The sequence below is a fragment of the Gopherus flavomarginatus genome, chromosome 25 (assembly GCF_025201925.1).
Source record: "Gopherus flavomarginatus isolate rGopFla2 chromosome 25, rGopFla2.mat.asm, whole genome shotgun sequence".
Taxonomy (NCBI): Eukaryota; Metazoa; Chordata; order Testudines; family Testudinidae; genus Gopherus; species Gopherus flavomarginatus.
Window position 1 is genome coordinate 8,043,171 of NC_066641.1, and position 23,509 is coordinate 8,066,679.

The window sequence follows — 23,509 nt, forward strand, 5'->3', positions numbered from 1 at the left end:
CCACATGGGGTGGGGGATGCCCTGGAGCCCCAGATCTGCCCCTGCTGAGGGCCAGGCTGGCTTCTAAGCTCCCACGCTCAGCAGCTGCATCCCTTACGGCCCAGGGTGTCCCTGGGCTCCCTGCGGCTGGGTCTGCTCGCTGGCAAAGGGCCCGGCCACGGGTTTAATGAACCCGGGAATGTCTTGGCTCCGGGGTCGGCCTGCTGAGCAAGGAGTGAATGCAAAGCCAGCCGCCTTCCCCCTACGGGGACCTTCCTTCCTGCAGCAAAGCCCCTGTGTTATCCCCTGCATCCTGGCTGGGGGGAGGGCGCCGGGCTCCTAAGTTTTCAGTAGCAGCCATTGGCTGTGGGTGCCTGCCTGGGGACCCAGCTAGGGCCGAAGGTTCCCGGCCCATTGTCAAGGATTGTTTTTGTTCCATCAGATGATCGCTTAGAACGAACAACCTAGACCCACCAAACCCCCCTCCCCCAACTCCAGGGCCTGGGTCCTAGCCACTGCCTTGCTCTGCCCTCACTAGCCCCGAAGTGCAGCCATGGGCGGGGGGTGAAACCCCTGGCTTGGGGAGGCTAGGCCTCCCAGACCCACCCCTTCCACGCCCACCTGATCCCAGCCCCCACTGTCACCACTGACCCCTGCCCAGCACCCCTGGAGTACTAGAGAGCCAGGCAGTGCAGCCCCAGTCCTCCCGGCCCCGGAGTGCTGGGCTATGTCGCCCAGCCCTACCCCTGGCTGACATGCCCGAGCCTCCCCAGGCCGCATCACTGGGTCTGACCTCTGGCCAACTGGCCTCCTCACCCCTGGAGGTGCCCCCGGCCCAGCTACCAGCCCCAGCGCTGGGTGGGCGGGCGGCCAGAGTGCCCCCAACCTCAGTGCTGGGCAGATGGACAGGCAGGAGGTGTGGCTGGCGCGCTGGGAGAATGGGCTGCGTGGCACGGCCCCGGGTGTCCACCACAGCCCCCAGGCTGCGTTCCCCAGCCTCTGGCACAAAGGGACGGGCGGGCAGGTTGGGGTCTGGGGGTGGAGCTGGAGCATGGGCCGGGGGACGTTAGGCTGTTTGGGGAGGCAGAGCCTTCCTGTGCCTATGAAACCTACCGCCCAGGAGTGCAGCCGAGTTAGGGTTAGTTAGTCAGTCCCATTTACTATTGTTAGTCCTTCCTCTCTGCCTGTTGGGTCTGTGTTGTTGCCCCTCACTGTAGTATCTAAGCACCTTCCGCATCAAATCAAGAGCCAAGCCCCTGGTGCATTTCGTGGGGTCTCTGGCCCATCTCCCTTTTGGGGCTCAGAACCTGGGGGAGGGTTTAGTTTTTTTGGATTTGTTTAGATTGGATTAATTTCCTCCAGTCTGGGGTTGTGGGGGTCAGGTTTGGGGTTGGAGGTGGTGGTCAGGGTTGAAGGGTGGGGTTGGAGGGCAGAGGGACTGGTCGGGGGGGAGGAAGGTGGGGGTCACAGTTGAGTGTTGGGATCTGGGGCTAGCAAATGCTGTTCTTGGGTCGGAACCCCTGTAGACCTTCCGCTGATCTAGTCAGTTTCAGACTAAGGGCAAAGAATAGAAATTAACTTGTTCTCCCCACCCCTCTTTTTCCTTGCCTCTCCCCTCTCATGTTTCTTCCCCCCCACCATCAGATCTGTCTCTCTCCTGGCTCGGTTTGGCAGCACTCTGAGTCCCTCCACCCCCCCAGCAAAGCTATTCCACTGACCCCCTTGGTAAAGGCTTCATCTGCTAGGCAGCCCCTTTCGGCAGGAACAATCTCAGTTCCCTGAGCACTGGGCTATTAATAGCTGGCTCCTCCCCTCCAGTTCTATTTCAGGTCACCCTGGGCAGTTGCTGTCTCCCTTGGTGGAAAGGATGGGAGAGAAGAAAAATCAGATAAAGGGAATTGTCGGTGGCACAATTAGCAGTGGGCTTCACGGGCAAGCCCAGGCCCTTCTGCTTCGCAGGACATCTTAGCTGGGGCGTGTTTCGGTAACGCCGGGAGCCAGCTCCCGTCTCTGTTCCTGTGCAACGCCTGATCTGTGCCGTTCCTCCCGGGTGGGGAGCTGCCTGCCGGAGGGAATCAGACAGCGCCTTGAGATGTGAAACCCTCCTTCTCTAGACTAGCGGCTGGACCCCCTTCCGGAACAGCGGGCCCTTCCCACGCCCAGCCTCTGCTGTCTGCAGTTGGCATAAACAGTGACCGGATTTTTTTGTTGTTGCAAGATTTGAATCTTATTTTTTTTTGGCCCAGCAGATGAATCTTTTTGGGGTTGCTGTCAAACGCTGCTCGCTGACTCGGATGCTTTAACTTTTCCTAGGAGACCCCCTGCCTTTTGCTCTTCGTGGGGGTGTGTGTGTGTGGAGGGATGTCTGATGGTTTTCGGCTGAAATTCGGCACAACAGACCCCTCCCTCCTTGGGCGAAGGAGAGCTCCCTTGCCCCGCGCCAGCTTGTAAGGAGAAGGTGGGACAGGGAAGGGAGCCAGCGTGGATTGCCTTGCCGTGCCCTGTGGTAGCTGGTGTCAGAGTTGGTCCTGGTATGCTGCTCATGTCCAGGGCACTGGGGCTGCCCGCGATGTTGCAGACTATTTACGAGAGCGAATCGTGTTTTTCTTCAGATGGGGTATCTGGACGCGAGCAGTCGCTGGAGCTCCTTTCGCGGACTCCGCTCCATGGCCTCCCTGTGGCAGGTGAGTGCTGTGTGATCGTTAATACAGCCCTGGCAACGCTGTTGATTGCCCCGAGCTTCTAGCATGGAACGGGAGGTGTCTCTGGCGTTGATGGGGGCCTGATCCTGCCAAGGGGCCACTCCATTGGTGCAGGGCACTATGCTTCTCTTAGGATTGGGCCCACAGTGTTGCAGACATGGAGCTGGGTTTATCAGATTGCCTGGGGGCTGGTTTTCGAGGGCTCAGCGCTGGTGTGCCGGGGCAGGTTTTCCAAAAGGTGCTGTGCCCCACCCGCCAGTTTTGAAATCTGGCCCCGATTCTGAGTGCTGAGCTCTCGTGGGAATTCTAGTCCTAGGACACGAGCCTGCCATGTGTGCCAAGCCCTGCTTGGCTCCTGGCAATGCAGGAGTTACTCGGGGTTGGGTTTACACCAGGCAGATGGTCAGGGTTTCATAATGCTATGTGGCTTTTCTTTGGATACTTTTAGTCTTCGCTCTGGGGTTAAGGGGCTCGGAAGCGGAATAAAAACGTGGGAATATGGGACAGACTTACCTGCCAGCAGGTGTTTCTGCCAAGCAGCCTTTTCCTTTCCCTGGCAGTAGCCGTCAGTGCATGGGTTGATTTTGATGGTGGCCCCGTGATATTCCAGCTCCTGCCACGTCCCTGAGCCAACCAGCTGCGGTATCAGCCTGGGGCAAATCCTCAGCTGCTGTAAATCAGGGTAGCTCCATTGAGTCCTTACAACTGAGCCACTGTCTCTCTCATCGCAACAGGGATTCAGCCCCCGCTGCCCCTCAGAGCATGATCCAAGCCTGGGGTATGGCAATATGCCCTCCCGCCCCAGTGACTGCAGTCGGCTTTGGATTGGGTCCTCAGGACACAGCTGGCCCTGGATAGGGACCTTGGTGGGTGGTGACCCGCACCAGTGCCTGCTGTGGTTTTGGCTCTGAGATGGCACAGCTGGCAGCTGCAGAATGGGTCACTAAATGACCTTTGGCCCGGAGAGGTGGCAGCCCGGTTTCCCCTGCGGCGGGAGAAGTGCGATCCGTTGCGGCGTGTCCGTGGAGGGGGCTGGGTCTCTTTAGGTTGAGTTTGTGGGTGGGAGCGACGCATGACTTTGCGCTGAGGGACGATGCTCCCAGGGCTTGGAGCGTTCAGTGGGGCGTGGCTCCCGTCCCTTCACTCGCGCACCTCGTTGTCCGGCGTTCCCCGTGAAGGGACTCATTTAGCTGCTGGCCACCTCAGGGCGAGGGGCTCTGGCTTTCGAACTCCCCAGCAGCGCCTGAGGAATGAGGATCGCTTGGAACGTCAGTTTCCAGCATGGGCCCCTGGGAGCAGGGAGGGTTGATCTGTCAGTGACTGGAGCAGGGGGGCGGATGCCGGGACGTTCTGCCCTGATTTACCACCCCCACCTTTGGCTCCCTGAGATCTTTGATCCTCCTCTGAAGGCAGAAGGGAGCTAACTTCTCCCCTCTTCCCGTTTGGCCTGTAGCCCTGTCACGGAGTGTGGGGAGTCCAGTCCTGCACCCCTCTTCCTGGGACCCGCAGTGACTCTTGGCCAGCCAGTAAAACAGAAGGTTTATTGGACAACAGGAACACAGGTTACAGCAGGGCTTGCAGGCACAGTCAGGACCCCTCCATCAAGTCCTTCTGGGCTTTCAGGGTGCTTGAATCCTAGCTAGGATACCCTGAATTCTGCCCACACAGCCCCAAGCCCAAACTCAAACTGCTTCCCTCCTGCCCTCCCTTCCTTTGTCCCCCTTCCCGGGCAAAGGTGTTGACCTTTCCCCTCCCTTACCTAGCTCAGGTTACAGGCTCCGGTATCGTCCATCCCCTAAAGTCCTCCCCTGCTCTCCCATTCCCCACACAGACAGCCCCTACTCCATCACAAGCCCATTCAGTGCCCTTTGGCAACTGGCTTCTGCAGCCAGAGCCCCCTGCCGTGCCGGATCTCAAGTGGGCAGTGTCAGTTTCCATTTTAGCCCCACTGCCTTTGGGTACCTGAGATGTTAATAGCAACGACTGCCTGCCTTCCTTCCTTCCTTCCCTGGACTGGGAGATGCCTCCGAACCGCTGGGCTGTCCCCGCCCCTCCTGTAGCTGTTCTCCTCTCAAAATCCCCCCCCCCTTCTCTGCCCTCCCCTCCTCACGAAGAAGCCATGCCCTTGTGTCAGCCGGGACGTGGAATTTGGAGCTGGCGCTCGTAGGGCAAAGGAAATGGGGGCGGGGTCAGCAGAGGGGCGTGGGAATGCGGGAGAGAAACACAGAAGCCTGTCGCCTTGTGATGGCACAGAGCTATCCGCAACGGGCTAGGGGACGCGCCGGCCCGTCAGTGCCTGGCGTGGCAAATGGATGAGCGAAGGTATGTAGCAAGGGTAAGCAAGCGAGGGGGTGTAGGGCTGGCTGAAGTGCAGGGAGTTATGTCAGCATTACCTTATCCTGGTGGAGTTTGCAGTTGGCTGGATCCCCTGGCTTTGGGAGGATTTGCTGGTGTGCATGCGTGTGTCAGGGTTCGGGTGCCTGTTTACTACAAGTTGTAAAGCGGCCTGGCTGGGGCTTGGTTGGACTCCGCTTGGATGCTGTGGCTCTGTGGGAAGTGATGGGTTTTGATACAGGACTCGCAGGGTGAGCTTTTTTCACACAATGCACAGTTAACCTGTGGAACTCCTCGCCAGAGGATGTTGTGAAGGCCAAGACTATGACAGGGTTCAGAAAAGAACTAGATAAGTTCCTAGAGGATAGGTCCATCAGTGGCTATTATCCAGGATGGGCTATTATCCAGGATGGTGTCCCTAGCCTCTGTTAGCCAGAAGCTGGGAATGGGAGACGGGATGGATCACTTGATGGTTCCCTGTTCTGTTCATTCCCTCTGGGGCACCTGGTATTGGCCGCTGTCGGTAGACAGGATACTGGGCTGGATGAACCTTTGGTTTGACCCAGTTTGGCCGTTCTCATGTTCCCGTTGCCTTGTGTTGCGCAAGACGCAATGGTCCCATGGCCACGTGTTCAGTTATCACCGGAGTCGCCTGGAGACACTCTCAGGATGGGCTAGGGGTGGGATGTGAGCACAATCCTGGTCCTTTCAAAGTGGGACGGTTCTGGTGTGCAGGCGAACGCAAAGATGTGCCTAGACATTCATCTTAGGCAAGGTTGTGACTTTGTCACTGAAGTTTTTAGTAAATTTCATGGCAGGGGTGCAGGGGGAACCAGTAAGCCACAGAAAGGTCACCAAATAATGTTGGTTTTTTTGCTCCATCAATATACAGGAGACAGTAGTAGTGGGGGGTGCTGAAAAGTGAGCGAAACTGATCTGCACTCGCCTCACAGTGGCAGCTCCTGCCCCATGAGTCTGGGCCCGGTTCCTTGCTCCGGGTGTTGTGACCTGGCGCATGGGGTCAGGTCTGGCCCATCTGCCTCTCTGTCTATGGAGGGGTGGATGGGCCAAAGCAGAATGGCCCAGCGACCCCATGTGCCAGGTCACAATGCTGCTCAACTTGGGGGCTCTGATCAGATGTGGTTTCGCAACCAGCTCAGGGGTAACGCAGAGACCTCTGTTTTCTCGAACAACAGAGGTGGTCCCAGCTGGAGCCTACCTAGAGCTTTATTGGATAGAATATTAGTAGCCACCAGTCAAGCACGTTCCCAGGACAACAAAATCGAAGCAAACAGTTTAACTGCCCACCCATTCACATCTGTACAGCAGTATTTGCCCTTTAACTCATGCCGCTCTGTAGACAGAAGCTGGTCAATATGGTCTGACCCTGCCCATCCACAGGCCTCAAAAGGAGGCAGAGATCCCTACTCCCCCTTTTGCTGAAGGAGGGAAAGTGTTTTGCCCAGGGAGACACAGCCAGGTAGTAGCAGGGCTGGGGATTAAACCTAGGTCTGTGCTCCCAGTTCCCTGCCCTGCCCTGCCCCACTGCTGCCTCCAGAAGCGAGCTTCTTACGCACCGCTGCGCCTCGGCCTTTGTCCAGCCCTGTAACTGTTCAGCCTGCAGTTCCCCAGAGCACAGCAACCTGCGGGCACTGGATTGTGGTCTGGTCGGCGTGTGTCACCCAGGGGAGGCGCTGAACGGGGGCGCGTTCAGGCTCTGAGCCCTGCTAAGCTGCGAAGTTACAAAGCGTGTGCCGGACGGGTTCCCTCCGGTCATGGAAATGGACGCGGTGCCTCTGATCACGCAGCGCTGGCCAGGGGGGCGGCATGGAGACACCCCCGTCTTGCTGCTTGTGTCCAAGGGAAGCCCGCGCGTCGGCCCCTCAGTGGGAATGTTTAAAAGGAGCACGAGTCGTCATTCGCCAGCCGTGAGTCACCCTCTCTGCAAAACCATAGGGCCGGGAATGCAGGGCCACTCCAGCCATCTCACCGGCTTGGCATCTCCGAGGGCGCTCGCCCAGCATTGCCGGCCCATGCCATGCCTGCTAATAAAGGATTTTTTTTTAGAGGGGGAGGAATGTGGAATGTAAACACATGTTTCAAATAGAAACCTTGTAACCTTCTGGGATAAACAGGCGGTCACGCAGCTGGGGGAAAGGCCGGAGACTCCACATGGGACGTTTCAAGTGATAGTCCGTCCCTCTCCCCTTTCATTGTGGAGGTGAAAGGAAAGATGGCAAAAGAGTTAACCCTGGTTCCCCCTTGAGGTTCGACTGCTGCACACCAAGCCCAAACTCGGGTTTGAGTCCAAGCCCCCGTTCCGTCCACACACGCCTCAGGCTGAGTTGGATCGGCGAGCACTCAGGACCAGGAGCAGCACCAGGGTTTTTGGCGCCCTAGGCGGGGGTCCTTCCGTGCTCCCGGTCGTTGGCGGCAATTCTGTGGCGAGGAGGTTCTTCCGCGCTCCTGGTCTTTGGGGCACTTCGGCAGCAGGTCCCGGAGCGAGTGAAGGACCCGCCGCAGAATTGCCACCGATGACCAGGAGCACGGAAGGACCCCCTGCCACTGAATTGCCACTGAATTGCTGCCGAGGGCAGCAAAATGCCCCCCCCCCCAAATCCTGGTACTCTAGGCGACCACCTAGGTCGTCTAAATGGAAGTGCTGGCCCTGCTCAGGACCTGGGGCCTAGAACCCTGCTAGGGGGTCTTGTCAGAGCCTGGGTCCCAGCCCCGTCCTTTTGCAGGGTGCACGCAGCTTCAGTCACAGACCCAAGGCCGAAGGTCCGTGTGGTGCAGTGTGGGCGTGTTAGCAGGGCTGAGACCCCCAGGCCCAGCAACTGCCAACCCAGGTTAAAATGCAGTGTGGATGCTGTGGCACAGAGTTGGAAATGCCAAGGCCACAAACCCGGGTCCTACAGACCCGGGCCCAGTGTGCAGGGTAGAGATACCCTCTGTGTCTTAAATCGGGGCACCCAAGAACCGAGGCCCCCAAAACTAGAGGCACTTTTGAGATGGCGTTTCTACAGCCTTTTGCTCCAAACTGCTTCAGAAATGATCAAAGCTAAAATGCAGTCAGCTCTGGGGTGGAGGGCAGCAGGCCGCTTTGTACACTACACACAAGAGTCGGAAGGGGATTGGATCTGATGGTTCCCACCGAATCTTGGTCCACACTGTTCCTGGCAGAGTCCGGAGCTAGTTTGGGAGGAGCAGACAGCACGCGAGGGAGAGACCTAGGTTGGGATAGCAGAGCATCTTTCCAGTCTGGGTTAGTGTCTTGGTAGAGGTTGGGAATGGTGGACAATAAGAGGTACTGCAGGCCAGGAACTGGGTCCTGGCATGTAGTACTAAAAACCAGGAGACCTAGGTTCCATTTCTGGCCACTGACTCACTGTGTGGCCTGGGGCAAGTCATTTGGCTTCACTGTGCCTCAGTTTCCCTATCGTTTATGTTACAGAAGTGCCTAAAGGCCTGATTGTGCTCGGTGCTGTACAAACACACAGTGAAAGGTGGCCTTGGCCGCAGAGAGTTCGTATGCTAAGCAGACAAGACGGCTGCGGGGTGGGAGGGGAGATGACTTGCTGGAAGTCATTCATCAGCTCAGTGGAAGAGCTGGGAACGGAACCTGGGTCTCCTGGCGTATGCCGCCCACTAGGCTGTACTCTCTCTCTCCTGCCTGATAGCGGCTAGTGGTACTGAGCTACCCTTCAAAAGTGCTCTGAGCTCTGCCAAGTATTGAAATTTGCAAGCAGGGAATTAACTCATCATGGCAATTTGCAGACAGATAGACAGACAGATGTGTGTACAGACTGCAAAGGGTTAATCTATGAGTGGCTGCTAGCTTGTATCCTGGGCTAGCCCGCTCTCTCCCAGCATCCGGGGAGCTGAGATGCTAGTGGATGCAAAAGAGTTAAAAAAACAAACCATAACGGGCGGTGCTGAAAGATCCACCATTCAAGCTGATGAAATTCCCATTTCACAGCCGAGGGAGCCAAAGGCTGCATTTCACAGCAGAGACTTTGGTTGCTGTGAAAACCCGGCTGGCTTTTACGCCGCTGAATGTGTGCGGGGCTGTTGCCTTGGGAAAAGCCCTGCACTGGTTTCACAGCCTGTGGGATTGCAGTGAGCGCACCATCCAGACTGCTGTTATCCTCGCTGCTTATCAGGGCTGGGGCAGGCCAATCCGAGCCCCTCCACAGAGCTGTCTGGGTGTGTCCCCTGGATGCAGGACACGTGATTCAGCCCAGCCCTGTAAGGGAGAAAAAGTGGGTATGTCAGGGGAAGGGTAACCAGACCAGGGGTCCTCAGACCTGGGGTCCAGTCCCACCTCTGCCCTGACTTGCTGGGTGATCTTGGGCCAGTCACTTTAACCTCTCTGTGCCACTCTGTTTTCAAGCAGGAGGTCTCCCGGGCAGAGCTCTTTCTCACCAAGTGTCTGTGCAGCGCCTAGCACGGAGGGCCCTGGTTTTGACTGGGACCGCCGTGCTCCTGCAATAAAAGTAATGCGACTCCTAGATATGTCCAGCTGGGGACTGTGACAACTGGGGAATCTGCCCACTGTGCTGTGTGGCTCATGCTGAATCAATAGCTCCTTAGCTCTGCAGGCTCTCCTGAGTGGGGTGATGTTGTGTATCATTTATTTCAGGCTGGAGCCTGGACGCTTTCACTTGCTGATTCTGACTGTGCTGCCAGTCAGGTTGAAATGGCTCTTCTCCCCCCAGACAGCTGTCAGAGCGAGGGCTCGGCCACCCCGGGGTGCTGGATTGCAGAGCCAGCACAGGCTGGGTACTCGTGACGCCGCCCTGAATGTTATTGGGCTCACGTTCTCCTCAGGGGCGGGGAAGAGGGGAGTCTGTGACAGCAGGGGAAGGGGAAAAAATTGCTGGAGGGGAAATGGATCCGAAAACAGGAGAGAGAGAAATGCAGAGATGAGACTGACTGAAGGAGCAGAGACGGGAGAGGGAAAAACTGCCTGTGCTCTGACCTGTTAACAATTTATATTTCGGTGCCACCTCAGGGTCCCGATCAGGGCCGCATTATACAAGCGAGGCATTTGAGATGGTCTTTGCCTGTCTAAGTCAGGCTGTCTCTAGGGCGGCCCACTTATTCTGGTCTAGTGTGTGTGGGGGGAGGTGAGTGAGGTTTGGATTTATAATGGAAACCAGTCACTGCTCCTCCTGCCTTTCCCCAAAATGCTCCCAAGGTACCAGTCCTCATTAAGGACCCTCCGCTGGAGTCTGGACTAAGCCAGACAAGTTCAGAGCATCCTGCAGCAAAGATGATGTGGTGATTTTCACTAGCTCTCATTGGGGTTTGAACTGAAGCAGCCCCCAGGGCCTCCCCCGAGAGTGTGCTAGGTACTGCAGAGATGTAGTGAGAGAGCACCGGCCCCTGGCAGCTTACGGGTGGACACCAGGGAGGGATTATGGGACCCGGAGGCCCAGAGAGGTTAAGGGCTGGGTTTTCAAGGACTCGGCCCCGCCACGATTGGGCCCAGATTTTCAGAAATCCTCAGCCCTCGGCGGCAGCCACGGTGACACCTCTGGTCCCAGCAGGCCCTGTTCTCTGGAGAATGAGGCCCCAGCCTTCATGAAAATCTACCCTCGTGTGACTCTAAAGTCGCCCCGTGCCCTGCAGTGAATCTGTGTTCCTGGCCACCCGCCGGGAAGCTGGCCCTGGGGCTCTAGTGAGATTCCTAGTCCTCACTGGCACCAGCCTTGCTGGTCAGGGCCACCAGGTCTCCTGAGACCCAAGCCCCCTTCCTCGCCTGAGTTTCCACTCTCTTGTGTCTTACAGACATCAGATCCCCCCAGACTCCCCCCTGTTGCTGGCAGGAAGGGCACTCCTGGGGCAGTTGGGGTGGGGTCGACAAAGACTGATCCCCTGAGTATGATTCCCCTGTCGCTCGCCCGGCGTGAGTCCAGAGGCCTGGGTGGAGCTCACTCCTGGTGTACGTGGGCCCTCTGTGGCCATCTTTACTACGCTCCTCGCCAGAGCTCCCTGGGCAGCCGGTGCCAGCGGCAGTCGTGGGCTCGCTCTGGTGGCTGCCGCTCCGCTCCCTGATTTCTCAGTCCGGCTATTCCCGGTGGCGACGTGCTCATGGAGGGCACTGTCGAAGGCATGCCAACGGCTAAGAATACCGGGCTGGGTATTTTTAGAGCTGAGTTTTAAGCTGCTTTTCGCTGCCAGCTTGGCTTTAACACCCTCCAGCAAGCGCTGCTCTAATCCCACTCCTCTGCGGAGCCTGGCAGCTGGGTGTCTTGCGGGAAGGAAGCTGTGCTCGTGCTGTGCCATGGCCCTGCCAGGCAGCCGGCTGGGAAGGAGAGGTAGAGCAGGCTCACCCGCCTTAGCTGTACAGGTTATTTCTTTAGCCCGGTATAGGGGCCTGGGAGCACAGATCAGTTAATCATCCCACTCTGCATGTTGGAGACAAGATCCTGAGCCCACCTGGTCTCTGGATGCGCGTGCCGGGCCGCTAACCTCCATGTCCTCGCCCGGGGTAACCTCTAGCGGCCCCAGCCAAGATCACGGCCCATGTGCCTGGTGCTGTACATATGCCTGGCAAAAGACAGCCTCTGCCCTAGGGAATTTGTGATCTAAACATTGGGAGAAGGGACCAGCCGTTGTACGGGGAACTGAGAGGTGAAGTGACTCACCCCAGGACACGCAGGGAGTCTGTGGCAGGGATAGGACGTGCCGTCTTCCAAGTTTGCGGCCAGGGTTTTTAACCACAAGGCCAGCCATGCTTTATGTACTGCCTCCTGGCCGTCCAGCCATAGCTACATGGCTCTTCACCCGAGGGCAGTGTCCATGCAGGGCGGCCCCACTTAGCCAGCCAGTTTACAAACCAGTTTGACTTGGTAAGGTCTTGTGATTTCGGTGTAAATGAGGCTCGAGGCATGAGAGTTTCTTAGGCCTCCCGGATGGGCCGGGGAAGGTATCGCCCCAGCCTGAGTAGACGTGGCTGCTGCAGGGGACGTGGAGGATGGGGAATCCAGTCCCAGGCAGGGAGGGAACTGGATGGGTCCAGTGTGAGCCGGCGGCTGCCCTCAAGGCCCGTTGTGGTCTGGAGAAAACTTCCTCCGAGCTGGAGACAGGGGCACCTTGCAGGCAAGCGTAAACTCCCCTGTAACGTCGGGCTCAGGCTGCAGTTTTTAAACCCCGCTGGTGGTGCTGCAATCAGCTGTGTCTGCTCAGCCCTGAGCGGAGCCGGGGACCCCTGCTGCCTATCTCAGAGCCCTGAGAGGGCCGGGGTTCTGGCCAGGGTTTGGTTTGAACCCTTCATTCAGCAAGGGAGACGTTTCAGTGGCAGAGTGGCGGGGCTGGGGAGAGCCCGGACGGGCGGAGGCTAAAGTCGCCCCGTGCCCTGCAGTGAATCTGTGCTCCTGGTCACCGGCTGGGGAGCTGGCCCTGGGGCGCTGGTGAGATTCCTAGTCTTTACTGGCCCCAGACTTCCAAGCCGTGAGGGAGGAGAGGGCCCCAGGCTGGACCTCAGGGGTTTGCCACTGACCTTGGGCAAGCTGAGAGATCCACTCTCCTCCGGCACAGGGATGTTGGGAGTCCAGCAGTGGGTGCTTGGAGACCAACATGGCTGGGGCGCTGGGTGACCTCTGGGTGGCTGTTAGGAGCCCAGGCACTGGGTAGCTGCCTCCAACCAGAGGCTCCCCCAGGGCATCCCTCCCCAGCCTGCTCTCACTCCCTGTAATTGGGACGCAGCGTTGATTCTGGGGCTGCGTGGCTCACCTCGGCCGGTGGCCCTGCAGCCTGGGGGCTGCTGGGAACGCTCAGCATGGCAGACCTTTGCCCGCTGCCGGCCCGTCTGCGAGGGCGGGGAAGAAACCCCCTTTCTTGAGTAGGAACCTGAGCATCTGCGGCTTGACGTAGCATCCCAGCTGGGCTTGTGGGCCTGCGGGGAGGGGCTTCCGCTGCAGCTAAAATGGCCAAGCGGCTCTCTGGGCCTGCTCCATCTCCCATCCAGGTCACTGTGAGTGACATGAGGCTCGCTGTCTGGTTAGGAATTTGGGTCTCTTTGCTGTAGTATCTGAGCACCTCACAGCCGCCTTGCACCATGTCACCTCTGTTTTACAGGTGGAGAAACCGAGGCACAGGGCCATCCAATGCAGAATTTTCTCAAGTGTTCAGCGCCCACAATTGGGGCTAGATTCCCCTCCCCCCCAAGGAGGTCAATTTCCCATTTAAGCATAGATATAAGCGGCCTTATTCATAGCGGGACTGGGACTCAGGACATGGGAGAGTGTGGGCTAGTGGCTAGAGTTAGGCAGGAGGACCATCTCTACCACTGATGCGCTGTGTGACCTGGGGCAGGTCCCTTTCTGTGCATAATATTTTCACGCTTTTGTCAAGGGGGCTTTCAGATCATTGGGGGAAATGCTGTGTGTGTCTTTATCTGCTCCCCATCCTCCCCCCACCCCAGCCTGCCTGGCTGGAGCAGGCTCTGATGGGTTTGCAACGTTCACAGCTCTTTTGGAGGAGAGGGAAATTTCAGGAGGAAGGAGCATCCTGGTTCGCTCCCCTGCACAGAGTGGTTCTGGTTCTGAGCCCTCCCTGCAGGGGATCGCCCTGCTCTCACTGCTCCGTGGGGAGGAGGCTCCTGCCAGCAGCCTCCCCCCTGGCCTTGCAGACCCTCTCTGAGCAGTCCTCAGAGCTGTTTCCTTGAGCGCTTGCAGCTGGCTATTGTCTCTGCTGCTCAAGAAGAATTGCACCATCTCCTTGGAGTAAAAAATTAATGGCTTGCAAGTGTCGGGTGCGAGGTCCCCGTGGTCCCAATTAAAGCAGTGGGAGCCTGTTTGTAGGGGCTTCCTACCTACGTAAATCCCTCTCCCCAGAGCACCTGCCACCCCTGAGGAGTGTCCCTCGTGTCCCGGCGTGGCCGAGACTTCCCTGCGCCTCTGACTGCCCAGGGGTGGGGCACACCTGGGAGGGAGAAACGCAGGAGGGATTTGCACCTTCCTTCAAGAAAATCTGAGCTTTGTAAACTCGTCTTTTCGCAGTCCCTGTCTCCTCCAGCAGGGGGCGCAGTAGGAGGGAGGGTAGCCCTGATGGGGGGAGCACCCAGCCTGTCCCAGTAGTGGGCTCTGTAAGGGATAGTGCAGATGTGTCTACGCCAGGGGTCGGCAACCTTTCAGAAGTGCTGTGCCGAATCTTCATTTATTCACTCTGATTTAAGGTTTCGCATGCCGGTAATACATTTTAACGTTTTTGGAAGGTCTCTTTCTATAAGTCTGTGTTACATAACTAAACTATTGTTGTGCCTAAGTAAATAAGGCTTTTAAAATGTTTAAGAAACTTCATTTAAAATTAAATTAAAATGCAGAGCCCCCCGGACTGGGGGCCAGGACCCGGGCAGTGTGAATGCCGCTGAAAATCTGCTCGCGTGCCACCTTCGGCACCCGTGCCATAGGTTGCCTACCCCTGGTCTACGCCCAGCACAAGTACAGGTTTCTGGAGGTGGCTGTTCAGTGGGGATCTCTTTGAAAACCAGGATCCTGCACCTGATGCCGCTTGCAGGCTGGATTTCTTCCCTGGGCTTTTAGGGAGCAGGACCTGGAGCGCTGTGGGTTTCAAAAGCAGGGTGCAATGGTCAGCTTGTGGGTTAGAACCCAGGGTCGGAGAGCCAGCACTCCCAGGTTTTATTTCAGGGGCCAAGCTCCTGCTTCGTGCTTAGAGCAGGTACCAGAGAAGCAGGACTCCTGGGTTCTCATCCCAGCTTTGCCCAAAGCTGTTCCCCACTCTGTGGCTCAGTCCCGCCGGGTAGTAGGGTGGGGTAACCCCGATGCGTTGCGCTGCTTGGGCATTCCCGTTTGCAAAGCGCTCTCGAGACCTTTGCACAAAATTCCAAATCTATTATTATCCTGGCTGGGGGGGGTTTTCTCGGTGTGGGGATTGAATCAACACAGACGCCAAGACTGAGGTCAGAGACGAATTCCTTTCTCTTAAAGAAACTGAGGGAGTATCTCCAAGGGCTTTGGAGTTATAGGAGTGGCAGCAACTGCACTGGTTTCCCAAGGAGGGCATGGGGACTTGCCCCATACTTCCGTCACCTCGAGATGTTCCACAAGCCAGCAACCTTTCCTTTGGTGAGATCATTGTGGCTATTGTTGCTTTCAGAAGTTACCAGCCTGGCTCTGATGCAGTCTCCAGAAGGACTGGCCCAGCTCGGGGGAAGTAGAGTCCACTCTCAGATGGACCCACAATCCCTGGCCACAGCAGTGGTTTGATTGCACTGTTTGTTTACAAAGCTGTTTTCTTCCCCTTCGAACCTTCACGGGCTCTTTTAAAGAGACGCCATTCTAAAATAAGAGTGATGCTGAACTCGCTGGGCCTGGATTTTCTGTCGCCCTGCACCTTACTGGCAGCGATTACCCCTGTGCAAAACACGGCCGTGCTGAGTGGACAGCATATGACGCTCACTTTGTGCTGCACTGAATGACTTTGCCCCAGCCCTCTGGAGCCTGATTCTCGCTCCCGGCAGCGTCTATCAGGAGTCACTCCACTGGCGCAAAATGGCCAGGAGCAGAGAGTTGGGCCCAAACGGTATAAATACACAGAGCGTTTCTGGTGACGGCTGCCGTAAACCCCAGAGTCCTGGCAGCAAAACCAGAGCCTGGCAAACGCCGGCCACTGGGGACTTCTGAGGTGGGTTGTAAAACTCCTGAAAATAGACTCGTGCAGGATGAAACTGTCGGCCGTTTTGCTGCGCCCCTCGGTCTGGCTTTGAACATTCCCTTGTAGCAGTAGTGTGGCCTAGTGGGTAGAGCGCCGGAGTAGGGGTCCGGTAATCTGTGTTTGCCCAGCTCAGGGACTGGGGTGAATCTGTTTATTTTGTGTGCTTCACCGGCCCCCTATTACTGTGATATCCATGCACTGCACGCTTTTCGGTGTGTTAATTTTCCCTCACCCCTGTGAGGCAGGGCAGGGCTGTTATCTGTATTGTACAGATGGAAACTGAGGCACAAAGAGGCTAGGTGACATGTCCAGGATCACAGGGTCTGTGACTGAGCAGAGATTTGCACCCACTGGGACGGTGAGGGGTGAAGTTAGGGGCCTGGAGATGGGGGTGTGGTTCCAGCCCCCATCGGGGGCTCAGGAGATCTGGGATTTATCCCCAGCTTGGCTGCTTGACTCTCTGTGTGTGACCGTGGGCAAACCATGGAATTTCTGTGCCCCTCAGTGTCCCGCCTGTACAGCTGGGACAACCCCCCTCCCTCTTGTGTTGACTATTGCTGGCTCTTTGGGCAGGGCCTGTCTCTGCAGCATCCGGCGCCGGGGCACCCCTGGGTGCTGCCGTCAGATATAACGGTAGGGAAGGGATGAAAGGCCCTGGATCGTTCGGCGCTCTGGCCCCGCGGTGTCCCCGCTCCCCCCCCCAGTGAAAGAGGGAGATGGTTGAGGGCAGTGCACGCTTTGCTGTCACACCCTTGGAAAATGACTGGGTGTGTGTGGGAGGCAAGGACCTGGGTGGATCATCTTCCCTGACCACAAACGCCGGCTCTTGTATTTTTACATGCGTCTAATTGGGGCTGTCAGGGGAGAGAGGCCGCTCCCTGGGACTTTGCCGTGGAATTTCCCTTGGGGGAGGGTCCGCCCTGCTCTGCCCTTCGCTGATCTGGGCACTGGAGGCGTCCGGGGGGTGATGGTGGTGGGGAGAGTGGCCATGGAGGCAGTTGTGACACCAGCCCCTCTGCAGGGCTCAGCTACGCACGAAACGTGGTTCGTGACTGTGTGGTTGTACCACGCTGCCAGCCTGCTAGTGCCCAGGGTAGTACCACAAGTACCCAGTGTAGGGAGGACCCAGAGGATCCCAGACACGTACCCTGGAGCGCTGGTTATGCCATGTAAGTGCTGTGAGGCTAGTATACAAATGAATTTCTTGCAGCCTGCAATCTGGCTGCTTTGCAGAGAGGCCTGGGGCGGGGGGGGGTTACTTTGGGTGTCAGTCCCCCCTCTCCTGACGGCTGCACGTGGGACAGGCAGAAAGGTGCCTCAGTGACAGCAGAGGCAGCATGTGCAGACCCCACTTCTGAGGGCCTCGGAGCTTTTTGCACCTTGAGAACCATCAAACCGCAGGCTCTGCCCTGTGATAGGGGAGGATGATAGTAAATCAGGGGACAGCTAGGACTTTACAGCTGTCGCTGTTCCACACTCTGTGGCCACTGAGGGTTGTGGGGCTAGAATGCAGAGCCTCCTGCTCCAGAAGCACAGGCACTGGAGCTGAAGATTATCTGTTAGCCATATAGGGCCAATGACACACAGATAAACAGCCCTATTTCATCCAGTAGGGGGCGGCGGTACTTAGGTGTAAAGATGATGCCCAGTCACCAAGTTGAGCGCCTGAGATGAAAGTTCCCAAGATCCTGGCCTGGGGTTTTGGTTCAGCCCACTTTCTGATGCCTGTAATGTTTGTTTTCGCTGGGGATGAAGCTGCTGCGCAGATGTTGTGATGTGTGGGAGGGACTGGTTTCTGTCAGCGCCCGATCACCGTGTGCTTTCCAAGGAGCCTTGCTCGGGGATGGGCACCGCATCTCGGCAAATACATGCACTCGCCTCCAGCAGAGGACTCCTCCGGGCCTGGCGGTTTGGAGCCCCGGCACCTCTTTCATTACACATTAAGCCCTGCTGCTGGTCCAGCAGGAACTGGACTGTCCAGCGCTGGGAGATGGGGAGGAACTGACTAGAGATCGGGATGGGATCTCTACACGAGCAAGCGCTGTGATTGGTATAGGGAGGTGGAGCTTGCCCCCCCAGAGCTCATTGGAGCCTGGCCTGCTCTGGGGGTTCTCTATACAGCCCGGTTCCAGGGGGGCTCTGAGTGGAGGAGGTCGGAGCATGGTGCGGGTTGGCAAGGTGCCAAGCACTTTTCTCACGGCAGCATTGGGAGTGGAAGCAATTTCCTGGGAGCTGAAGTGCAGCCGGGCCTTGGCTGTGCTGTGATTTGGTTGGAGCCCTTTGCTGGTCAGTCCTTTCACCCAGAATCGTTTGCTGCCCTGTGCGGCCCCCGGAGGTTAAGGGGGCAGCATGGTCTGCCCTGCCATGGAGCAAGCGTGTCAGATGTCTACCCTGAGTGGTTATCCGGCTCCCTGGCTGGAGATCGGAGCAGCTCACGGATCACTCTGTCTCTGGAGTCATAGAGTGGTGCCCTAACCACTGAGCTGGCCAACCTCTCTGCCTCCCCGCCCCAGGCTGTAGCCTGTAGCAGCCTCCAATGGAGCCGTGGGCTGGGCGGCTCCCCATCGCATATGCCCTGCTGCTGGCCGGCCCACCCTCCCGTCGTGGGATGCCAGCTGTCACCCCTCGCGACTTCCCCCCTGCGGGTGTTTGGTTCTCTCGGGAGCCAGCCAGGCTGTGCACCCTCTGGCCAGAGAAAGCCACTTCTAAGCAGGGCTATGTGCGCATTTGGCAGGGGCTGGCCCAGGCTGCCCCCTTCCATCTGCTGCAAGGTCAGGATTATTTTTAGACTCCTTGCCTTGGTGCTGTTGATAGAAGGGAGAGTCCTCCCCTGACTTGGGGTGGAATCTCAGCCACTACGGCGTCAGGGTATCTGCCCCCCATTCCCATTGTGTCCTCGGTGGTTTATCTTCCCCCCATGCTAAACCTCGGGCTCCAGAGTCTCCGGCTATTGCCTTAACCACTGAGCCATCCTGCCCCTTCCCCTTCGTCCCTCTTCCTTGCAAGCCGACACCCAGGTGCACAATCTCCGCTCTTCCTCTGGGTCCGTCTCCTCATGACCTGGCCTGACTGGAAACGCCAGCCGCTCGGGGACCCCCTTGTGCAGCTGTTTGCAGCTGGATAGAGCAGGCGTGTGGGGCAGCAGAGATGCAGGATGGGTGCATATGTCCGGGAGCGGGAGCTGAGGGGACAGTGGGCACAGAGGGGACGGGGAGCCTGTGATGGGCTTCAGCTGCAATAAAGGGAGAGACGTCCTCCTTAGGGAGGAGCAGGGGCCAAGCCGCCTCAGTGTTTCATGCTGCTGGCCCTGGTTCTGGGCTGCCCTTCTTAGGAGCCACCAAAGCACCATCTGGATTCTGGACTTCTTTGGAGCTTGGCAAAAGTGCAGGTATTCTGAGTGAGCTGCGACGGGCTCACCTTTCCACCCTGGCGATGAGCGTGATATGGGATGGTGTATGTCTGTCCCCCAGCACCTGGAGAATTGCCCGGGCCCTTGGCAGCCCCTGGATGCGGCCAGAGCAGCTGCTGGGCTTGGGATCCAGCCCACCTGCCCCCCTCTTCTCAGCCAGCCCCGAATGCAGAGGGTGAAGCAATGGAGGGGAGCTGGGAACATGCACACCCTGTGAATGCATCGCACAGCAAGCGGGGGGGTAGGTGGGAAAGCGCGCACGCACACACACACACATACACACGCTGTGCAGCAAAGCAAAGGTGACTGGAATGCATATGTGTAGTACACACGTTGTGCAGCAAAGCAAGGGTAGCTGGGAATGCACAGATGTAGTACGCACATATACGCACATGTGCAGCAAAGTGAAGGTAGCTGGGAATGCACACGTGTAGTACACACACATACACACACGTGCAACAAAGTGAGGGTAGCTGGGAACGCACACGTGTAGTATGCACACACACACGTGCAGCAAAGCGAGGGTAGCCGGGAAAGCACACGTGTAGTACGTACACACACACGTGCAGCAAAGCGAGGGTAGTCGGGAATGCACATGTGTAGTACACACACACACTCTTTGTGCAGCAAAGCGAGGGTAGCCAGGAATGCACATGTGTAGTACACACATGCACACACACACATTGTGCAGCAAAGCTAGGGTAGCTGGGAATGCACACGTGTAGTGTACACACACACACTTTGTGCAGCAAAGCGAGGGTAGCTGGGAATGCACATGTGTAGTACACACACACGCACGCACACATTGTGCAGCAAAGCGAGGGTAGCTGGGAACGCACACGTGTAGTATGTACACACACACACACACACACACGTTGTGCAGCAAAGTGAGGGCGGCTGGAAACATGCCCGACGCAGGATTGTGTGCGTCTGCTGGACGCCCGAGCAGTATCCGCAGCCCCGCGATGGCTCAGTGCCCCCGAGAGGAACAGGCTCGGCTGCCTCCTGCCCCTCCCTCTGCCAAGGGTGGGCTGGCGCCAGGGAGCGAGCCTGGGCTGGAGCTGCGGACGCGCCCAGCGTGCCAATCAACCAGTGCTGCTGCTGGCGGGCGCAGCGGGAGGCTGAGCGGTATCCGAGCCGTGTCCATCCTTCCATCCATCAGCGTCAGGACGCCTTGAGGAATGATCCAAGATGGGGAGAAGGGGACATTAATATTCCAGGCCATTCGCCGTCCCCGACTTCCTGCTTGGATTAGAACAGGTTGTTCATTCAAGCGTGCAGGCCCCTCCGCTCGCATACAAATAGGGTTGCGTCCGCAAGGCGGTTACTCATGACTGCGGCGGCAACGTAGCTCCATTCATCCGCAGCGCGGGCCATGCCCAGCTCCAGGGGGAAGGAGACGAAGGGGGCATTGCAGCGCGCCTGCCAGCCTGGGGCCCTTCTCTCCCAATTTCAAGGGGGCCGCCCCATTGCAACGGGACATACGGGCTTAGCACGCGTGGTACGCGGTGAGGGCTGGTGCCGTGGGGATGGACTGGGAACCTGGGCGCCTGGGTTCTGCATTGTGCTCACTCTGCCCCCGTGGACTGGAGATCAAGGCTGCAGTGGCCGGTAGTTTTTTAGGGATCTGATGCGCGACTGTTTAGACCTGTTTTCCAGAGGCTCTGAATGCCAAAAGTCATTGGGAGCTGTGAGCTGCTCTGGCCAGAGGCGTCTGGAGACACTGGCCTCCTGTCTGTCTGTGCCTTGGCTTTTCCGTCTGGAAAAGGGGGCTCCCGTCCCGGCAGGGCTATGCTGGGCGTTTTTACTGATGCCTCTTGAGGGCTTGGGAGGCAGAATATCCTTGTTATGGCAGCTGGGTCAGATTTTTCGTGACCGTCATCCAGCGCCACTGCTGCTTTCTGGGGCAGCCCCCGCAGCCCAGACTGGGGTTCTGGAGAGCTCGAGTCAGTTCTCGGCTCCCTCACCGGCTCACTGCACAGGCCTGGGCAGATCCCTTAATCTTCCTGGCCCTTGGTTCCCTGTCAATGATGAGGGTGTAACGAACAGCCAGCCTGTTGCTGGGCTTGCTTTGTCCGACTGTGAGCTCGCCAGGGCGTGGACTGTCTCCTAGCACAGCGGGGCCCTGATCTCGGCTGGCGCTTTTAAGCACGGCCACGCTAGTCGTAGTAATAACGTGCAGTCAGATGCATGCTGGCATTGCAATACAGCCTGTCACGGAGATTTACTACCACTCTTTTTGTCTCCTGTCGGAATGGATCCGCATTGGAAGGGGACACTGAGGCACAGAGAGATGCAGTAACGTGCCTCAGAGCACGTGGCAAGTCATGGGCAGGGTCGGGAAGAGAACCGGGGACTCCCAGAGGGCTGCTCGAGCTGCCGGGCTGTGCTCCTAGAACTGGGGTCATGACTCCCGTTCCCCACCCTCCACCCTACGGGCACTCCCTCCCGCACCGATGCCGATACGAATAAGGGAGTTATGGATGCTTAGGGCAGTGTTGCCTAGTGGCGAGAGTACTGGACTGGAGAGACCTGGGTTCTAGTCCTGCGACCTGCTAGATCATCTCGGGCAACTCATTCTGCTGCTGTGCCTCAGTTTCTCCATCTGTAATATGGGGATAATGATCCCAACCTCCGCTTTAATGTGCTTTGAGGTCCCCTGCTGAAGAGAGCTGGGTGGGGGGTTATGCCGGGTGGCTTCCAGGTAAGATTCTCTGCTAACGTCCAGCCCAATTGGCTCATGAAACGAGGAACAAAACGTGAGTGAGTTTTGATTTCCTCCATTTTTTCCAAGACCCCCCATAGCTCAGCGCTGCCCCTCCACCCCCTTGCTGCAGCAGAGCACACGGAGAAGATTTCTGCCACAGCAAAGTTGGTATTATCCATGCTCCTGGCAGGGGGTTGGTGCCGCATGAATGGCTGGCACAATGGAGAGCAGGTTTGGCCCCTGGCTCAGCAAAGGGCTGGATCATCACATCGTCATGGTTGGGTGCCGGAGGACTGCTCTGGTGGCGTTACCGGACAGCACGGCCGAGCGGCCCCATCGACTCCCTGGCATCTGGTGTGGGAGTCAGTGCCAGGGAACATTGCTTCTCTCGGCAGCTCTGCAGGCTGGGGCCTGCTGTTAGCCAGCGTGGGGTCAGCCCTGCCAATGGCCCTGAGGGGAGAGGGGAATTCAGTCCCAGTTCCTCTGCCCTGCGTGGGGCTTACCCCGTCTGCACTGACATTCAGCGCACTGGTCGTGCTGTTCACCTTGAAAGGGCTTCCCCTAGATGGCCTGGGGAAAGTGAGATCCCAGGACTTGGCTAAGCAAGTTGGGGTTGAGCTGGGGATAGAACTCAGGAGTCCTGACTTCCGTTGCTCCCCTGACTAGACCACACTGCCCTCCCAAGTCAGGAATAGAACCCAGGAGTCCTGACTCCCAGCCTCGGAAAGTGCTTTGGGATCCTCTGGCGAAGGAGGGAATTGTGACTATTCATTACACCGAAGCTCTTGTGGCAAGTAGGGAGATGCACTGGCCGGGTCAGGAAAGCTGGAGGGAGGTCCCACTGAGCCGGCTGCTCCTCGCCGGCGACCACACCCCCACCGAAGGAGGGCACAGACTCGCCAGCGGACGGATCCCCTGTATCAGAGGCCAGGCTGGAGCCTCTTTGTTCTCCCGTACAGCTGGTTAGGGAGCTGATGGTTCATCTGGTGTCCTCGGCCTTTCATGGCTGGGAACAGCCAAACCCATGGTGGTAACTTCCTGTTCCGGTGCGGGGCACTCACGGGGCAGACAGGTGAGGTTCCACCTCGGCCTTCTCTTCCAAAGCCAGCTTGGTGCCTCCTGGCCGTCCCGCAGAACAGCGGCTACGTGCCGCTTGGCGCAGGCGTGGGCAGAGTCCGGACCTGCCGCTGGCTGCGTGCCCCAAGCTCTGCCAAGCCGCGGCGGCATCCCCTGGGCAGCCGCACCCGTTGTCAGCAAGGAGTAATTTTGCTGCGGCCTGGGTGTGACCGTGTGCCGGGGACTAGGAGCGAGCGCAGTAAATGAAGGGGGAAGACAGCCCTGGGAGAGCTTCGGTCACAAGGCAGAGAAGACGGCTTTACCATGGGTGTCTGCGCTATTCATGCCCTGCTGTGCCCAATCCCCCATGGCCCTGCACCACGGGCGGGCGTTCCCAGCCAGGCGCAAGGTTACCCCTTGGATCGGAGAACAGGGTTCTCTGGAATGGCTGAGCCAGGGCACTGGAGAATCAGTGCCATGGTGGGCACGAGTGCAGCCCACCACTGGAAAACCCGGCACCCTTTTGGGGTCTCTGCTTCTCCTTTTTGGAACCCACTAGGGAGAAGGAGCCGGCGGCCCGGTGGGTGGAGATTTGCTGGAAAACGGGAGGGGAGAGGGAAAGAAGTTATTAATGATTGT

At 57.9% G+C, this 23,509-nt stretch overlaps 1 protein-coding gene across 8 annotated transcripts in view; it reads left to right on the forward strand.

The window, feature by feature from the left end:
• Positions 1-23,509, forward strand: part of HDAC5 (histone deacetylase 5) — an 87,419-nt gene that overhangs the window by 19,043 nt on the left and 44,867 nt on the right. For 7 of the 8 annotated variants that reach the window (XM_050934684.1, XM_050934688.1, XM_050934685.1 and 4 more), the window contains exon 1: positions 2,498-2,662. In XM_050934684.1, the coding sequence (XP_050790641.1) occupies positions 2,513-2,662 (150 nt within the window). In that variant the 5' untranslated portion in view covers positions 2,498-2,512. Of the gene's footprint in view, positions 1-2,497; positions 2,663-23,509 lie in introns of those variants that run through there. The other variant, XM_050934687.1, reaches the window with a different exon arrangement.